Raw genomic sequence first — 16,898 nt, 5'->3', positions numbered from 1 at the left:
ATGACTAACTAATGACACAGAAGAGAGAAATCGATTTTTAAAATGAAATATGTGTTCGCCAGAAAGTGATCAATTTTTTAACTTCCAGGGAAGATCTTCATTATTTGGGGTTCAGAGCTAGAGAAGAGATTTTTTTACATGTTCATATTTTTATAGCTTCCCCAAAGCAGAGGAACCAATGAATCAGACTATCTTGGCTATAAAGCAATCCTAGCAGACTGGAAGCTTGAATCTGGTAAACAAAGAATTGCTTCTAGCAATTTCCCCTTTTCTATTGTTCCATCCCTCTACAAGTTTTTGTGGTTGTTCTGTTGGGGGGGGGGGAAGCTTATTCCCTCAGGGAGTAGAATCAAAGGCATTGACTAAGGGGAAAGTTATGCCTGAAGGAGGAGGCAGGAAATAATAGAACTACTCACACTAAAGTTAGGGGACCAGGCAAGAAGGAGTAGCTAGTTATTCTGCTCACCCTCTTCTGTCCCACACACTAGCATATGATCACTATTATTACATAAATAAGAGCAAATTCTGCTTTCATATTACATTGCTGCAGAAGATTTTTCCTGCAACGTTCAAATAAATGTTGGTGTTTGTTTTGGCATGACCAGGATGTGGTGGTGGGAGCAGGAGTTTTACAGACTCAGAGAAGTCTATAAAGCACCCAGGAAGTAGTTTTTCATGTGCCCCCAGCTCACACTCCAACTGGACCATATTCTTCAGCAAAGCCACTGAAATACATATGTATCATGCATTGTTTTCCTATTATCTCTTAGTGATGGTAAGGTTTAATATATCTTTATTCATTCAGGGAACACTTGCCACTAAACATAGAGGGATACCAGACTGGGCATCACTTTAATTCTTGGAATTAACCTTCTGGATCTATGACTCTAACCAAAGATCTTTTGGTGAGAGATTCCATTATTTTGTTTCCCTTCTCCCTTCCATATTCTACCCTTCATGCTGAGCATTTTAGGATCTTCTCATACCAGTTCCCTGGGGCCATCCAGCCCTGGCACTTCTTTCATCATCCCAATTTTCTTAGCTATTTTATAAGAGATTGTCTGGGAAGTAAGAGCTAATATTGATCTCCTATATCACTTTAGTGCTCTGTATCACTGATTTTTTTCCTACATCCTAAACTCTGGCTCTGATTAGCTTGAATGACCATTTGCTTCATCTTCAGATTCCGTCTCAGCCTCAAGTTGTTTCTTTCCCATCCTCCAGTAGAATACAAGCTTTTTGAATTATTTCATTCATCTTCATATCCTTGTTTTAAACATCAACATTCTTCTAGTGATGCTAAGCAGCTAGATAGTATAGTTGACAAATCTGGAGTCAGAAGACCCGAGTTCAATTTTGCCCTCAGATATATACTAGCTCTGTGACCCTGGGCAAAACATTTCACCTTTTTGCCTCAGTTTCCTCAACTGTAAAATGGGAATAATAATCCCTATCTCCCAGGATTGTTGTGAGGTTCAAGTGAGATATTTGCAAAGTGGTTTTTTTTTTAAAAAATACAGCAGGTACTTCCTTCCTCCCATATGGCTGCAAATTATGGAACACAAGTCTTTGAAGTTTTGTCACCCAAAGGAGCAATGGATAGAGGTATGGCAGGTATATTATTACTGGGGAATTGCTCATCAGAAACAACATTTAAGATATTATCAAATTAAGATATTGACAGAGATAGCCCCTATGTAACACTAACATAGAGAATATGGACTCTCTCCAATGGTACAAACACAAATATGTCTCATATTTAAGCTCTGAGTCTCCAGAATGTGCCTTGCAAATAATACTCTCCAGTCAGATTGCCATGGATATGTACTTCAGCTATGTCTCAGAGGAGCATGTGGGTTGTTTCTTGCATTTTTGGACTAGGTCCAATCTAAAGTATTTTCTAGATTACCTGGTTACTCTACCAGACTACCTATTTGACTTTCCTGTTATCAATTTCCCTGCACTTGGAGATCTTGATCTTTCCCTCTAGGCTACCATTTCCACTTCTTGAGTTGGCTATTTTGAATCTCTAATATAATTCTATCTTATGTCCCAAAATTTTGAGATTCTATGCTGGTTCTAGCTGCTAGGGCAATGGGCCCATGGCTAGTATCAATCCAAAGGAACCTTTGCAGCAGTTCTGAATGGGCTTCTGGGTTGTTTCCCTTTTCTTCTTTCATGGTTGGCAGAGGCTGTTGTCCTGATGAAAACAGTTGCTTCTGACCTGGGTTTATCACCTACCCTGGCTACAGCAAAATTGGGAGCTCCCTATGGAAGCAAGTTCTTTTGAGGGTTCTAAGGACCCCTAAAGGATCTAAACCAGAAAACATGGGGAAAGTGACAGTCTCACAATAAAAACCCTAGTATTAAATTTGGATTTAAATGACTCTTGATTCCTTCTTCTAGCACCCATCCCCACTCACCCTGGGGAGATCTACTACAAACCTACATCTGGTCTCATCCCAGAGTCCTAGATTTTTAGAGTAAGGTGGCCTGGTTTTAAATATCCAGCAGCAAGGTGGAACACTAATAAAGTACAGAGCCTGAAGTTAGGAAGGTCCAAGTGGAAATCTGACCTCAAACACTTACTAGCTGTGTGAACCTGGGTTAGTAAATCTGTATCATTGGAAGGAATTTGTACTCCTTTGCCTCAGTTTTCTCAACTGTAAAATGGGGATATTAATATCTATCTCATGTGGCTGTGAGGATAAAATTAGATATTTGTCTGTGATATGGGCTTAATAATTACCTGTCTTCCCCCTCTTCTCTATGAAATTTTGGGCAGGTTACTTAACTTTTGTAGACTAGTCTTTAAATGCACTAGACTAAATAACTTTTAAGATCCCTTCTGTCTCCAAATTTATGATACCTGTGTCCTGTCATAGTCTCTACATTTTTATTTTTGGAGTTGAGATTCTGGGTTCCTCTTTTTTAGTTACATAGACTTGCATTCAATTTCCTTACTACTTTTTCTTTCCACACCAAAGTCCTTTTGGATCTACCTGTACATAGGTATAGTATGCAGTTGGAGAAGAACATGTACATTATGATGTTGGGTCCCAAAATACACAGAATACTGAAATAACATTCATCTATATTTCAGATGGAACTCTGGGCTCTATGATGCTCTATAGCATATTTCATTTTCTTCTTTTTTACAAAAAAGGTCTTGAAAGCATTGTCATTGAACTTGATTTCCTTGGGGTTCTGACCCTTGAGTACTTTTTTTGGCTCCATCAATAGCATAGACCATTCTTTATTTCTTTTTTTTTTTTTAACAATATCTACCTACACTTGGAGCTAGGGGCTAGAACCAGTGGTGGACCAGGAGTGCAGTTCTAATCTATAACTTTTCACCAACTGTTCTTTAACACATCAAGTCCTTTTGGATAACCTATAGATAACTACAGAGGAAAGGAAGATGAATAGAAAAGTCTAAGATGACAAAGCTATAGTGCAGAGTCTTAGAACAATCTTGAAGAGACTGGAGAGTTCATTTTCTCCCCTAATTTCCCCTTGGTTCTCTTCTGTCATTTTTTTTTGGCAAGGCAATGGAGCTAAGTGGCTTGCCCAAGGCCAATTATTAAGTGTCTGAGGCTGGATTTGAATTTAGGTACTACTGACTCCAGGGCTGGTGCTCTATCCACTGTACCACCTAGCCACCCCTTCTTCTGTCATTTCTCACTTTGCCCCCTCATTATCTAGCCCTGTCAATATAAACAAGGGAGAGTCTCTCCTTCCTTCTCAAGCAGGATTTCTGAACTCTTCTCTATGCTCTTGTACAATGTCTTCTTGTTCCTCCAGTTATTTTATTTTTCTTCCTGCCATCAACTTCCAGAGCATTTTAGGAATTCATACCCCTTGAACAATTAGTTCCCATGTGCTGGTCCATGTGTATATCTCAAACCAAAAGTTCTCTTTCCATCTCTCAGGCAAGTTATATTTTGGGATTGGAGTGACTGCTATGACAACAGACATGGTACACTATCCTATGTATCATTTCTGCCTGACTGGAGCCAATCCTGGTTCCTCCTCAGAGGTGTGTGAAAAAGTTCCTATGATAGTCACTGGGTGGATTCCATAATGGTTGCTTCTGTACATCTGTGCCAACCCTGTCTCTCTTCAATATTCACTTCCAGAAAAGCCCAGAGAGAAGGGATAGGTGAAAGGGGAAGTTTTATTGAGGTTCTCCATAAGTAAATAAAGTACATTGGGCTAGGAGAGGCACTGAGCAGGCAGTTGTCATTCCCTCTTTTCCCTCCCCACTCTGAATGACTTCCCCAGTGGAGGACAGTGACAGTAGATATCAACAAGGTGATCTTCATCAAGGATATAATTGGGGATATGTGTGTGTGTATATGTATGTGGAACTAATAGAGAATAGGGATTGAGGAGGGAGACTGTTTCAGGGCCCAGTGTGAAGCTTTGGATGGGGATCTGAAGGGGGTAGTGAAAGGGGTCAATGCATCATGGTTTTGGGCAAAGGAAAAAGGGGAGAAGCTAATGAGGCAGGCACCGATGGGTGGTGCAATGAATCACTGTGTCAAAGCCTGGATAACATCCTTCACCAACATGGTACCGATCACCATCTTCTCACTGTTGACTGTTAGCTGAGCAGCTCCACCCACCCGTGCATCCAGGGTTAGCAAAACCAGACTTCCACTAGTCAGTGTTCTTCCAGCAAATCTTTGGGGCAGAAGAGGAATAGGGGGAACAAGTACAAAGAAAAAGAGAAGAATTCAGAGAAAACCCTCTTGGTGGAGCCAGAATGAAGAAGGCAAGATAGTCATGATCTCCCAGTCCTAAATAGGGAGGGGGTGTCACTTATGTGTCTTATGTTGGGGGGGTACCTTCAACCCACACAAAGTCGAAGTATTTTTTCCATATCCTTCCCCACCACAGCCAGTCTTTCATTAGAATCTCCTATTTCATAAGGCTCCTTCTACCTTCTTCTTGGAGTTCCTCCCCTCCTAGTTGTACCCTGATTTACCTGTATTCATCAGAAGCCCCACAGGGTATCCGACCAAGATTGGCTGTAGCATTCACCCTCTGGACTATAATATGGTCATTTGAGCACGTGTCTGGCAGGGTCACCTTCTCTGTGATTTCACTCATGCCTGTCAGCTTTGCTGTGGGCCCATTAATTAAAGAACTGGTGTTGGTGGGGTGAGGTGGGGTGGGGAAGAATCTGGCACCTATTCAGAACCTCTCTGACTTGGAACCAAATCCTCCCCCATCAGATCAAGCATGCCAAGATGATGAGATCCAAGTTCCCAATCTGCTTACCCCAGGGCTCTCTCCATGGTTATGAGCAAACAGGTGACTTCTAGGACACAGAGTTTAGCTAATAATATTGTGGCCTTGGAGAGGGATGGTGAGGGGCCCTGGGCTTTTGGACTTTCCTGATGACTCACCCTGTTCCTTCTTGAACTCATTTTCACTCATAAACACAGGGGCCATCAGCTCCCCCACTGGTGGCTGGATGGTGACATAGAACTGTCGAGTCTGAGTGCTGGAGGAAAGTAAGAAAGTAAGGCCCAAATCACAAACTTCCTTCCTGACAAGGGCTGGATCTTAGAAGTAGAATCCCAAAGGGATGGGCTTGGACATGAGAGTTGTACCCTAGGAAATGAGGTTAAGTTGGATCCCAGGAAATGGGGCTGTATTTTAGACCCACTTGATCTTGGGGTTTTCTCCCTTCCCCCACTTCTACTCCAGGAAAGAACCCAATCTTCTTTCTCTAGGGCTTCTTGGGTTGCAAAATCAACATATACCATAGCTGGAAGGTGGCTGCCTGGGTGGAGTCAGAGAAGTTGATGCCCATGATGGCTGTAACTGAATCACCAGGTGCCAGGGATTCTGTGATATAGAAAGGGTTAAATCTGCTGTCACCCATCCCTTCCCAGGGAACCTGATCCTTGGACCCCATTAAGTTCCAAAAGAAACAAGACCATTATTTCTTTGGGTTTTTTTTTGCCTCTCTACCATTAACCTCAATGGAATTCTGAGATTAACTAAGGATCTTCCCTTTCTTTTTCCTCCCTATCCTGCTTCCTTCTCCTCCTTAAGAATCCTCCTTCCTTAAGAATTCTCTTTGCCCAAGAGTCTTCCTTTCCCATCACCCTCTACCTGCTTTGTCTCATCTTTCTGCCTCATTATTCCCCTACCTTCCTATTCCCAGCCCCATATTTAGACCATCCTCAAAGCAAGCAAGATTACATTATCTATGATGGGCAATGACTCCCAGGAACCAGTTTTATTGGCCCCCTTTTGCATGTAATGAATTTCTATATTGGTACTGTTTATGTCAAACTATTTTCCAGACACAATACATATGGGCACCATCTGTTCAGAGCACCATCCTCTGTATACTCATATATTGGTCACTATCTTTCTGTATCAGGCATGTATGCACTAGGCATGATTTATATTATATCAAGTACCATCTATGTCTAAACTAGTCATTTTTGGTGCCAGACACTGTCTTCATGGTATAGTCTATACCTGCATAGTCTATATTGTTGCTATCTGTACTAGCCATGTCTTACTAAGCATTCACTAGGCCAGATACTGACTCCTAGGCACTGCCTACACAAGGCTGTTTTGCTAAAGAGCATTCCCAGGGCGCTACTGTACCAGGCAACATCGCTCTGGTCTGCCTGCAGAATCATTTGTCCCCAGCAATGTGTCTTCTAGGCATAATCTGTGGAGAATACTATCAATTCTGGAGTTAGCCTGTAGGGCAAGTCATAGATTTTGGATATTGCATATCTTATTCATTGTACCAACTGAATTAATGGCTCCTGTTCCTGCCCTTGGGAAGCTCATAATCCTCAATAAATATACAGATTCACAAGAGGAATTTATAAGGACATGGGACACAGATTTGGTAAACAGAGTGTACAAATCCTTGGTCAAGACTTATGAGGCTATCAAGGATGCCCTCCCCCCATTTCCCCTATATCCGCCCTCACCAATCTCAGGGAACTCTTGGATGTATATGCCAGACGGCTGATGGGGCACCCCCACATGTAGACCCTTCACGGGGGTATCTGAGCTATTGGAGAAGTGGATGCACACAGACACCATATGTGGGTCCCCAGGGAAGGGCTGTCGGCTGAATACATACTCAACAGCCAACCCTTCCCCTGCCACACGGTGTAGCAGCTCCTGCCGTTTCCCAGGACCCATCACAGGACTGAGCAGCTGTGGATGGCCAGGAGAAGGAGGGAAAAGTAAAGGGTAGGAGTAGGGATAGAGCATAAAAGTGGGTATAGGAGAAACCAGAGAAGAAAAAGTTACAGAAGTAGGCCAGAAGAAGGAAAATGGAGAAAACAGAAATTGATTAGTACAATAGGACAACACATCAGACCCTCTGCCCACTTCTCTATGCTTGTCCCTGTCACTTAGGGATTCAGAAATGGACAATATCTCCCTTATCACTACCCATTCCATGGGGTGGGGGGGGAAGCATGCTTTATTTTATTTAGGGTTCCCACTCTCACCGAGGGTGCCAATGAAGAGTCAGTGAGTGTCAAACCTTCCAGATCAGTGACTAAGCTGTTGGAGACAACCCTTGGTGGGGATACTGGCTGAATGCTGGGAGGAGCAACTGTGGGGGAGATAGGGAGTAGTTCACAATGACAGTCTATTGGAGGGAAGGAGGAAAAAATGCAATATCATTGAGGAAGGAACTAAGGAGGGGAGAGAAATGAGATTTAGTCATAGAATGTAGTTCAGCACCATGGACAGTGAGCCACAAGGGAGGCCAATTTCAGATAGGTCTGCCAGTCTTGAATAGGACCTGTTCAGCCACAGCAAGAGGCCAGATATTGGACAGGCCTCATTGGACCAGAAATAGGGGCTGAACAGAAGTCAAGTTCTTCAGACATAGGCTAGAGATATAGATATAGAAAAGGCTAGGATTTAATTCCCTCCCTCCCAATATTACCAAATAGAGATGTACTATGGTAACTCCAAGAAAGAAATTAGGAACTGCTGACCTCCCTATAGAGTTTACACATGACTTGGACCTACACCCAGACATGGTGAAGTATTCCCAAAACCTGTGCCTAGTAGTGTCAAGACAATACTCCCTGTACATAATCCACTAAATAAGATTAAGCTATTCACACACCGAACATTTAGCAAAGTCATCCCCTACTCACAGCTCCCACCTCTCCCCTCCATTGCACACTGCCCTCCCAACAATAAACTTCCCCACTCACAGTCTTCCAGGTCAAGAAGGGAGATTTCCTTGGGTTTGGAGGTTATCTTGCTACTTGGAGGCTGAGCAAAGGGTAAAAAAAAGGAAGGGGGACACATTATAGTCTGTATCTGAGAAAAGCAGAGGACAACATCCCAGCTAATCTTGTGGGACAACTCCCTACAGGAAAGGCTGCATCTTCCATCCCTTTATCCCTTTTCCCAAAGCTTTGTTCTTACTGTCTTTCTTCTCCAAGTGTCAGGCTCTGCTTGGTCCTCTTCCTCCTCCTCCTCAGACTCAGATGCTGACTCAGATTCTGATGAGCTGCTATCTGAAGCAGTTCCCTCTTCCTCTGAGGACTCAGATGTCCCTTTCCTTTCATGTGCCTTCTTCTTCCTTTTTACCTTCTTCTGCTCTTCTTCACTCTGGTCACTGAAGGGGTACAAAGGGCTCAAGACCATATTCTCAGAGCTCAAAACCCCCTAAATCCTGCCCTTTGAAACAGGGGGGAAAGGCTTTTCCTGGACTTCTATCTAGTTTGGCAAAGATGGTCATTGTCACTTTTACAAAATCAGACTCTCAGAGATGGAAAGGACTTTAGCAATCATCTTTTCTTACACCTGTACAGGAGTTTCTTCTACAACATACTCAAGAAGTGATCACCCTGTATCTCCCTGAAGTCTTCTAGGGGAACAGAGGTCCACAATGTCTCAAAGCATCCTATGCCACTTTTCAGACAACTTTAATCACCACGAAGTGTTTCCTCATATTGAGCCAAAATCTACTTCCCTGTCCCTCAGTAGTCAAGCAAAACAAGTCTCAGACTATTCTGCATTTTAATCTCTTAAGGACATGAACACTGTTATCACATTTCCTATAAGTCTTTTTATTCAGGAGAATCACTCCTAGTTCCTTCAAACTACCCTTATATGGCATGAGACAATGTATGAAAAACCACTTCAAAGCTGTAAAGCATTTATAACTATCACTATAATCATTATCTCAAGGGTCCTGCAATCTCCTTTGCTTCTACTTCTTTTTGGCCCTTCCCTTTCTTAGAAAAGCTCTCCCCTTCACTATGCTCTGCAGCTGCCAACATCCTGGAGCTAAACGGTTGGACCCAGCCTACTTTGCATGTTTCTCAAATGAGAGGCCACTCTAGGAATGGTAATGAAGCTCCCACAATGTAGCCCTTCAATCCTCAAAAAGCAGCAGCAGACCTAGACTCTGTCAACTATTCCAAAATAGACTTTTAAGTTTTCTCTTGGATGAGCAGATAGACACATTTCCTATTTAATCTAGTGTCACAGTTTGTAACCAGGAGGAGGACAGGCCCAGATTGATGTCATCTATAATGAAGATGAAAGGTATAATCAGAACTCAGAAGCTTAAGTCATTTCAAAGATTTACATGAACTGATGCTGAATGAAGTGAGCAGAACCAGGAGAACATTGTATAAGTAACCGCAACATTGTGTGATGATCAACTATGGTAGCCTCAGCTCCTCTCAGAAGTTCAATTAGCAAAGACAATTCTAAAAGACATGTGCTGAAAAATGGAATTCACATCAGAGAAAGACTTATCGAGTCTGAATGTAGATAAAAGCACACTATTTTCACTTTTTAATTTTATTTTTTCTTTCTCACTTTTGTTCTGATTCTGATTTCACAAAATGACTACTATGGAAATATGTTTAACATGATTGTGTATGTATGACAGATTGTTTGCTATCAAGGGGAGGGGGAAGAAAGATAGGAATGGAGGAAACTATACAAAAATGAACATTGAAAATTATCTTCACAATATTATTAATAAAATATTATTAAGACTAAAAAAGTCATTTTAGGTTCTCTAACAAAATTTCCTGAGATAGACTCAAACAGCATTCAAAGATCTTGTGTTCCAACTTGACCCAAGCTAGATTCTGAATTATTTCTGGGAAAGTTGAGAAGTGCTCGATCATCATGTTTAATCAAAGGAGTGTGAAGACTCTAATAAGGAGGTGCCTACTATTGACCAGCATCATCTCTAACCTGAAGCATCTGTGGACAGTGGCTGGCCTGGATGTATACATAACTAGTCTAAAGTATAAATTATTAGATCTTCAAATTTGTCAGAAATAAAGAGACTAGACAATCTCTAAAGTCCCTTTCACCTGTCTATAATCTGTGCTTTGTTAATGATCCCCTCCCCAGGCTACTGCCAGCTATCTGGCCACATGCCCTGATGTCTGACCTTTGATGTCCTTTCTGGTCTGAGAAGGACACCCCCAAATCACCTCTCTCCACTCTCCCTGGAGGTTTTGCGGCCGCTTCTTCTCCCTTTCTTCGTCTCATCAGCCTCCTGCTCATCACTCTCATCCTCTTCGTCCTCTTCATCGCTGCTGGTTCCTGAGCCACTCTCGTTGCTGCTCTTACTCTCAGACTCGGTCACAGACTCAGGGTCTGTGGTGGAGGGTTGGGTCAGGGTCAGATCAGGGCCAGGGCTCTGTGACTGCTCAACTCCTGATCAGGGTCCCTGGGCTCAGGGTTCAAGCAGGAAGACTTAACTCCCTGATTTCAGATTCTTTCAGTGGAGACTAAAATCTCCTGGATTGCTCAAATCACACAACTTTTATATATATATATATATATATATATATATATATATATATATACATATATATATATACATACACACATATACATATACATACAATCACATAGATAAGAATCAGTAGGTGCACAAACCCACATTCTGAAATGCACATAATATGCACAGACACATATAGACACCAAGACAATTGAATTGGATGAAGACACAGAGACACATGAGACAAATACAAAGGCAATGCACACTTCAGTGTGCACAAATCTATTGGAGATGGGACCCACATTCATTCATGGAGGGTTCAGACTCTACACACAAACAAGCAAAAATATATGGAAGCATACTATGTTCACTTTAAGATTTTTTTTTGTTTTTTCTTTCTTTCTCATGTTTTCCCCCTTTGTTCTAATTCCTCTTTCACAACATGACTAATATAGAAATATATTAAACACAACTATACATGTTCAACTTTTACCAGATTGTTAAAATCTGGTTCCTCCTTTGAAGGGAAGAGGATCTGCCATGGGATATAGTGGGGGAGAAGAGAGAGCTACTACTGCCATGGTGGGGGGGGGGAGAATAGTAGAAAAATGTGGAACTCAAAAACTTGCAAATGGATGAATATTGAAAACTACCTTTGCATGTAATTGGAAAAATTAAATAATAAAAAAATATATATGCATGCTATATATATATATATATATATATATATATATATATATATACACACACATACACACACACACATATATACACACACACACACATATATATAACCATACCTTTACCAATACATGAATATACGTGCAGTTAGATACAGACATCCTTAGGTAATTGCTACACCCTTATAGAAACACACTATGGTTATATAGATTGGGGGGGATTCTCTCTTGTGGGGGTAGTTCCATTCTCACCACTGTCTGCTGACTCTGTAGGTCCTGATTCTCCCTCAGAGTCTGAATAAAATGGTTTCTCCTTCTCCTTTCTTTTCTCCCGATTAGAGCACTTGGTCCATTCAGGAACCTGAGTGGATGAGGGAAGAGAAGAATTTAGAGAGAGGCAAAAAAAAGTCAAATCTGGTCCATCCTTGCTCTTCCCTAACTCTCTACATAGTGATACATCTCTTCATTAGGGTATCTTATCTATATCTTGTTAAGCCCAGTTAAAAGTCCAGACAGATTGGTTCCTCCTTTGAAGGGAGGGGAATCTTACATAGTTTATAGTAGGTGGGGGAGAAGAGAGAGCTACTGCACACAAATCAAGGAGGCGAGATACCCTGTATAAAGGAGAAAAGGAATGTCCTTGGATAGATTAAATGCACATGCAAGGAAAAAGAAGGACACTGCACACCAAAGAACTAAGGTGGGGCACAGGACATGATGGGGAGGATGGGAGCACACTGCACACCAAAGGGACCTGGGTATAGTTGCCCAACAGACCCATGTGGGTTTCAATCAGGGACAGATCCTCCTCCTGTGGGTTAAGAAGCATTTGGGAAAAGTTAGGAGCTTTGATGAAATGACTCCTTGTCCCTTTCAAGAAGGAATGAAAAGATCCATTGGCCATTGATGCCCTGAATGGGAATTGCAGATCAAACAATGTGTTCTTGATGTAGTTTTTTTTAATACAAGTGAACTAAATTGACCAATTAACCAGTTATTTACCTTTGAGCTCCAATGTGTCTCACACCCACTCACTGCTGCACTGCACCACTGACTAGCAACCCAAAAGAGCCCAGTATCTTTTTAGTGTGTTTTTTTTCCTAGACTCATTGTTTCCATTCTGTATTTGTTTAGTGACTCCAACAAATACATAAATACAGGACTTTACATCCCTGAAGTCTCATCTTGTTAGATTCTGTTCCTCACTCTAGCTGCCATCCAACAGATTTCTTTTTCCTCCCAACTTGAGTCATTTGAAAAACTGATAAGCAAAACTTCTATGTCTCTACCCAAAGTCAGGGATAAAAACATTGATGATCAGTACAAGGGCAAGGACAGAGCCTTTCCACATATCTATTATTGGGTATTCTTTGGGGAGTTTCTGTCACTTAATTCTATTATCCAGTTTCCATTTGCCCATCTTTGTTCACAAGGATATCATGAAAGACTGTCAAAATATCTTGCTGAAATCCAGATATAGCATATTCTTGACAGACATTTCCATGATCTATTAATTCTCAAAAAAGCAAATGGTACTTGTCACCTCCTAAACACATTCAGCAGCTTCTCACTTCTGTGACTTTGCTCACACTTTTCCTTGCACCTAGTGGGTCATAGGATTGCAGATTTAGATCTGGAAGGAACATCTGAGGCTACCAAGTCCAACCCCTTTCTGTCCCAGATGAGGAAACAGAGGCACAGCAAGGTTGAGTGACTAGTTCAATGTCACACAGATAGTATATAGCGGAGGCAGAATTTTTACCCTGATCTTTTTGACTCCTATCCTTATTTTTTTTTAGGTTTTTGCAAGGCAAATGGGGTTAAGTGGCTTGCCCAAGGCCACACAGCTAGGTAATTATTAAGTGTCTGAGACTGGATTTGAACCCAGGTACTCCTGACTCCAAGGCCGGTGCTTTATCCACTACACCACCTAGCTGCCCCCTATAGTTTTAATTTTTTTTTAAAAAAATTAAATGCTTCTTTAAAATTCTCTCTCCCATTTGGGTGATGGGTTTAAGAAAAGGGATCATGAATTCTTCTTTGCATCTCCACACCACCTCATACAGTGTTTTGTATATAGTGGACTCTCCGACTTTCCTGGAAGTATATTGGATGACTTAGAAACTGATACCTGGGTGGGCTGTGATAGAAGAAGCTCTAGATTTGGAGTCAGAGGCTCTGGGTTGAATCCTGGCTCTGTCATATTAATTCTGTGACATAGGATAAGTCACTTGCCCCTCTGGGCCTCATTTTCCTCATCTGGGTAATGAGGGTATTGAAATAAATAATTGCAGATTCACAAATGGATGGGAACTCAAGGAGTCAACTAGTCCAACCCTCTATTTTTATAATCAAGGAAACTGAGATCTGCTTAGAAGTTAAATGACTTGCCCGAGCTCACCAAGGTCACAAAGACACTAATCCAGCCCCTCAGCCTCCAAACCCTGTGCTTCTTCTGTGGCATCTTGCTCTCTGCTCTCAGAGCCCTGTTGTCTCTGACTCAATCTGGTCAAAGGCCCTTACTTTCTTTACACAACTGTTTTGTGTGAACTTTTGAAAATTCTAATCTTCTGATAGGATAGGATATGGATATATGACGCTATATGAAGAGGAGATGCCCTTCAGTGACAGATGGGTAACTGAGCTTCCCTCTGAAATTTATGTAACTATTGATTGAATCAGCCCTCACATAACCTAGACCCAAAGGGGCCTCACTGCAAAGGGGGGCAAGGGTCTAGACCTCAGAAAATGAAGGGGTACACAGGGATTCCATGAACCCAGAAAGATGAAGGGCTTATTGGAGCTTGTTGAAGGTTGTTGATAGCAAGGCTCAACTCCATTTAGGTTCCAATAAACACAGGGACGGTTTTCATTTTGAGATTTGTGAGATTTCTTGAAACTTCTGGTCTCCTGTTGTTGCAAGCAATAAAACTCTTACAAATACTTCAAAGGGCTATGTGTTTGCTTTAGGTACAAGAAGAGCAGCTATGAAACTGCTCTTATACTATAGTTTAACTCTTCCTGAAGATAATGGATGGCAGCAGCAAAATAGATTCAAAGCCACAGAGCAGAGAATCAAAGGGGTTTCTACAGGAGTGGAGTCAGGTAGAGGCCAAGTCAAAATTAGACTAGGAGGTAAGTGGAGAAGTCTACTTGAGGTCCAAGGGCACTTAGCACCATTGAATTACAAGCTAAAGAGAACTTTAAACTTGATGTGACTGTAACTTTGAACTTCCCCCATTTGTTTATCACCCACCTGTTCCCCTGCAGAGTAGTAGTAAAAATCTTCAGAAAACCTGCAAAGGCTTTTGCTTAAGGAATAGTAGGAAAGGAGGGAGAGACCACAACTGTATTTCTGAGCTATCAATTGGACAGGGGAACACATATTTGCATCTGGAAGCATTCATTTGTGGTAATAAGGAAGGATGCCCCCAAAGTCCTGGGACAAATATCCTAAGGAAAAATGCAGGACTCTTGTGAACAGGTTTGGGGAATCCAGGAGGCACCAATGGACTCTTGAACCACAAGGGAGGGATTAAGGGTTTGGAGGAAGAAGAGCCAGAAGGGGTCTGAGGAGATTTAGGGGACCAGGGAGGGCTAAGGATCAGATGGATAAGGGAGCTTAAGGCAAATCACAGACCACAGGAGTATAACCTGAGGGACTCAGCATTGTTTTGACCTTGTGTTATCCATGCCACGACTCAGACATCACAGAAAGCAATGCTTAGATTTCCTCCCCACTTCCCAATCCCCCAGAGAGGATGGATTATGTTTTATATTTATTGATGTAGACAAGTTTGTGTTCAGCCCCACCCTCAGCTTCCCCCCAAACCACCCTCCTGTGCTCCTCCACCACTCCTCTGTGCTTCCATTCAGCCTTCCTGATCCCTCCCCAATCCCTCCCCGCCTTCCAATTACCTCTACATTTCGGACAGATGGGTCAGGAGCTTCCTCAGGCCATTCGGGCAGCTCTTGATAGCCGGTGGCCTTGGCATTAAGGAGGTGAGACAATGAGCCAAGCTGGAAGTGGTCACGGTCTATGAAAAGGTGGAGGTGTGGTAAAGGTCAGGGGTCAGGATTAAGGTAAAGAAAGTGGTCAGGAAGCATAGCTAAAAATGGTGACGATTTGGTGGGGTTTTTCTCCAGAGAGTTGCTTAGATTGTTCCAGGATATTTCTAAAGTAAAGATTTCAAGATCCAGAATCAGCACACTGAACCCCCTCCCCAATTTCCTCATTTCTAGGGTAAAGGTTGTGGTTACTATAGGTGATGAGGTTGGGTTCTTACATCTTTGTTAGGAAGAGAGACACACGCACTGTAGGGAAATTTAATGGCAAAAGCCACATCATGGAGAGATGTTTGGGATGGAGGGACAGACTAGGTATATGCAGACATGTGAATACAGAGGGGAATAAACATACCTCAGAAGGTGTGGAGGTAAAGAAGAGGCCATAGAGGAAGGGTTCAGGAGGATTTTTACCAAAATGGGGTTTGAGGGGAAGAACTGGGGTATAGAAAAAGTTGAGAAGAAGGAAAGCTAGAACTAGTACAAGGCAAATGGGCTTTGTCCCAGGACAGGAGCATGGGTAGACAGGGGGAGGGTAGAGAATGTTTCCTCTCTCACCTTAGGTCTTCTGCCATCTCAAATGGCCTAAATGTCCCTCAGCCAACAACCCCAGGGCTTTTGTCACAGTGGTACCTCTCTCCTAGATCATGCCTTCCTGCCCCCAAAATCTAAAGGAAATATTTGAATGTTGTATATCCAACATTCCTCTCCTGATATAGGTATGAATCATGGTTGAACTGTTCTGTGTACCCTTCTCCAACTGTTCCCCCATGTAAAAATATTCCTATTTATGATTCTGAGGGAGAAATATATCATGGGGGATTTTGAAAGGGAAACTTATAATACCCTTTTCAGAGGTTAATTAAAAGCAACCTTCCTCTTCCTTTGCTGGGAATGATATATATGTAGTTTTAATAAGAGGGTACTGTACATAACATATGATATGAATGGAATTATAGGACTCTGGGAAAGTTCTATCCCTTCAATAGAAATATCTGAATGACTGAGTAATCAAAGATAAGCCAAGGTACAGGTATAACTGAGAATCCAAGCTAACAGAGAACCCTCATTGGATTTAGGACATACCTGTCACTTTTGTTGTGCAAATGAGTTAGACAGTCTCTCAATTATGAGACAGACAAATAGGGAGTCTAGGCTTTGAAATGAGAAGGAAAAAAAGTAGAAGGAATTCTCTTCTGCTTGTTGGAAGAAACTTTCTTGATTTAGAAAGGTTGAAAGGAAAGAAAATGGCCACCATTAAGAACTCATGATCACCAGAGAGTCTAGGCCCAGATATGAACATAAAAACAAGTGGTGAGGAAGCTAGGTTTTATTACATAGAAGAAAACAAGCTCAAAAATAGCTTAATGAATATG

General features: G+C 41.9%; 1 protein-coding gene across 2 annotated transcripts in view; it reads right to left on the bottom strand.

Moving 5' to 3' along the window:
- Positions 1-4,176: 4,176 nt before the first annotated feature.
- AP3B2 (adaptor related protein complex 3 subunit beta 2) overlaps positions 4,177-16,898 on the bottom strand; it is a 50,096-nt gene continuing 37,374 nt past the window's right edge. For both annotated transcript variants that reach the window (XM_074233071.1, XM_074233070.1), the window contains exons 16-26: positions 15,376-15,494; positions 11,710-11,818; positions 10,485-10,650; positions 8,446-8,638; positions 8,229-8,289; positions 7,506-7,612; positions 6,975-7,206; positions 5,775-5,859; positions 5,415-5,512; positions 4,991-5,129; positions 4,177-4,686 (exon numbers count right to left, since the gene is read on the bottom strand). In XM_074233071.1, coding sequence (XP_074089172.1) covers positions 4,536-4,686; positions 4,991-5,129; positions 5,415-5,512; positions 5,775-5,859; positions 6,975-7,206; positions 7,506-7,612; positions 8,229-8,289; positions 8,446-8,638; positions 10,485-10,650; positions 11,710-11,818; positions 15,376-15,494 — 1,460 coding nt within the window. In that variant the 3' untranslated portion in view covers positions 4,177-4,535. The remainder of the gene's footprint in view (positions 4,687-4,990; positions 5,130-5,414; positions 5,513-5,774; positions 5,860-6,974; positions 7,207-7,505; positions 7,613-8,228; positions 8,290-8,445; positions 8,639-10,484; positions 10,651-11,709; positions 11,819-15,375; positions 15,495-16,898) is intronic.

This window comes from Macrotis lagotis, chromosome 4 (assembly GCF_037893015.1).
Source record: "Macrotis lagotis isolate mMagLag1 chromosome 4, bilby.v1.9.chrom.fasta, whole genome shotgun sequence".
Classification (NCBI taxonomy): domain Eukaryota; kingdom Metazoa; phylum Chordata; class Mammalia; order Peramelemorphia; family Peramelidae; genus Macrotis; species Macrotis lagotis.
The sequence above is the reverse complement of the archived record's forward strand: the minus strand, read 5'-3'. Positions and strand labels throughout refer to the sequence as shown.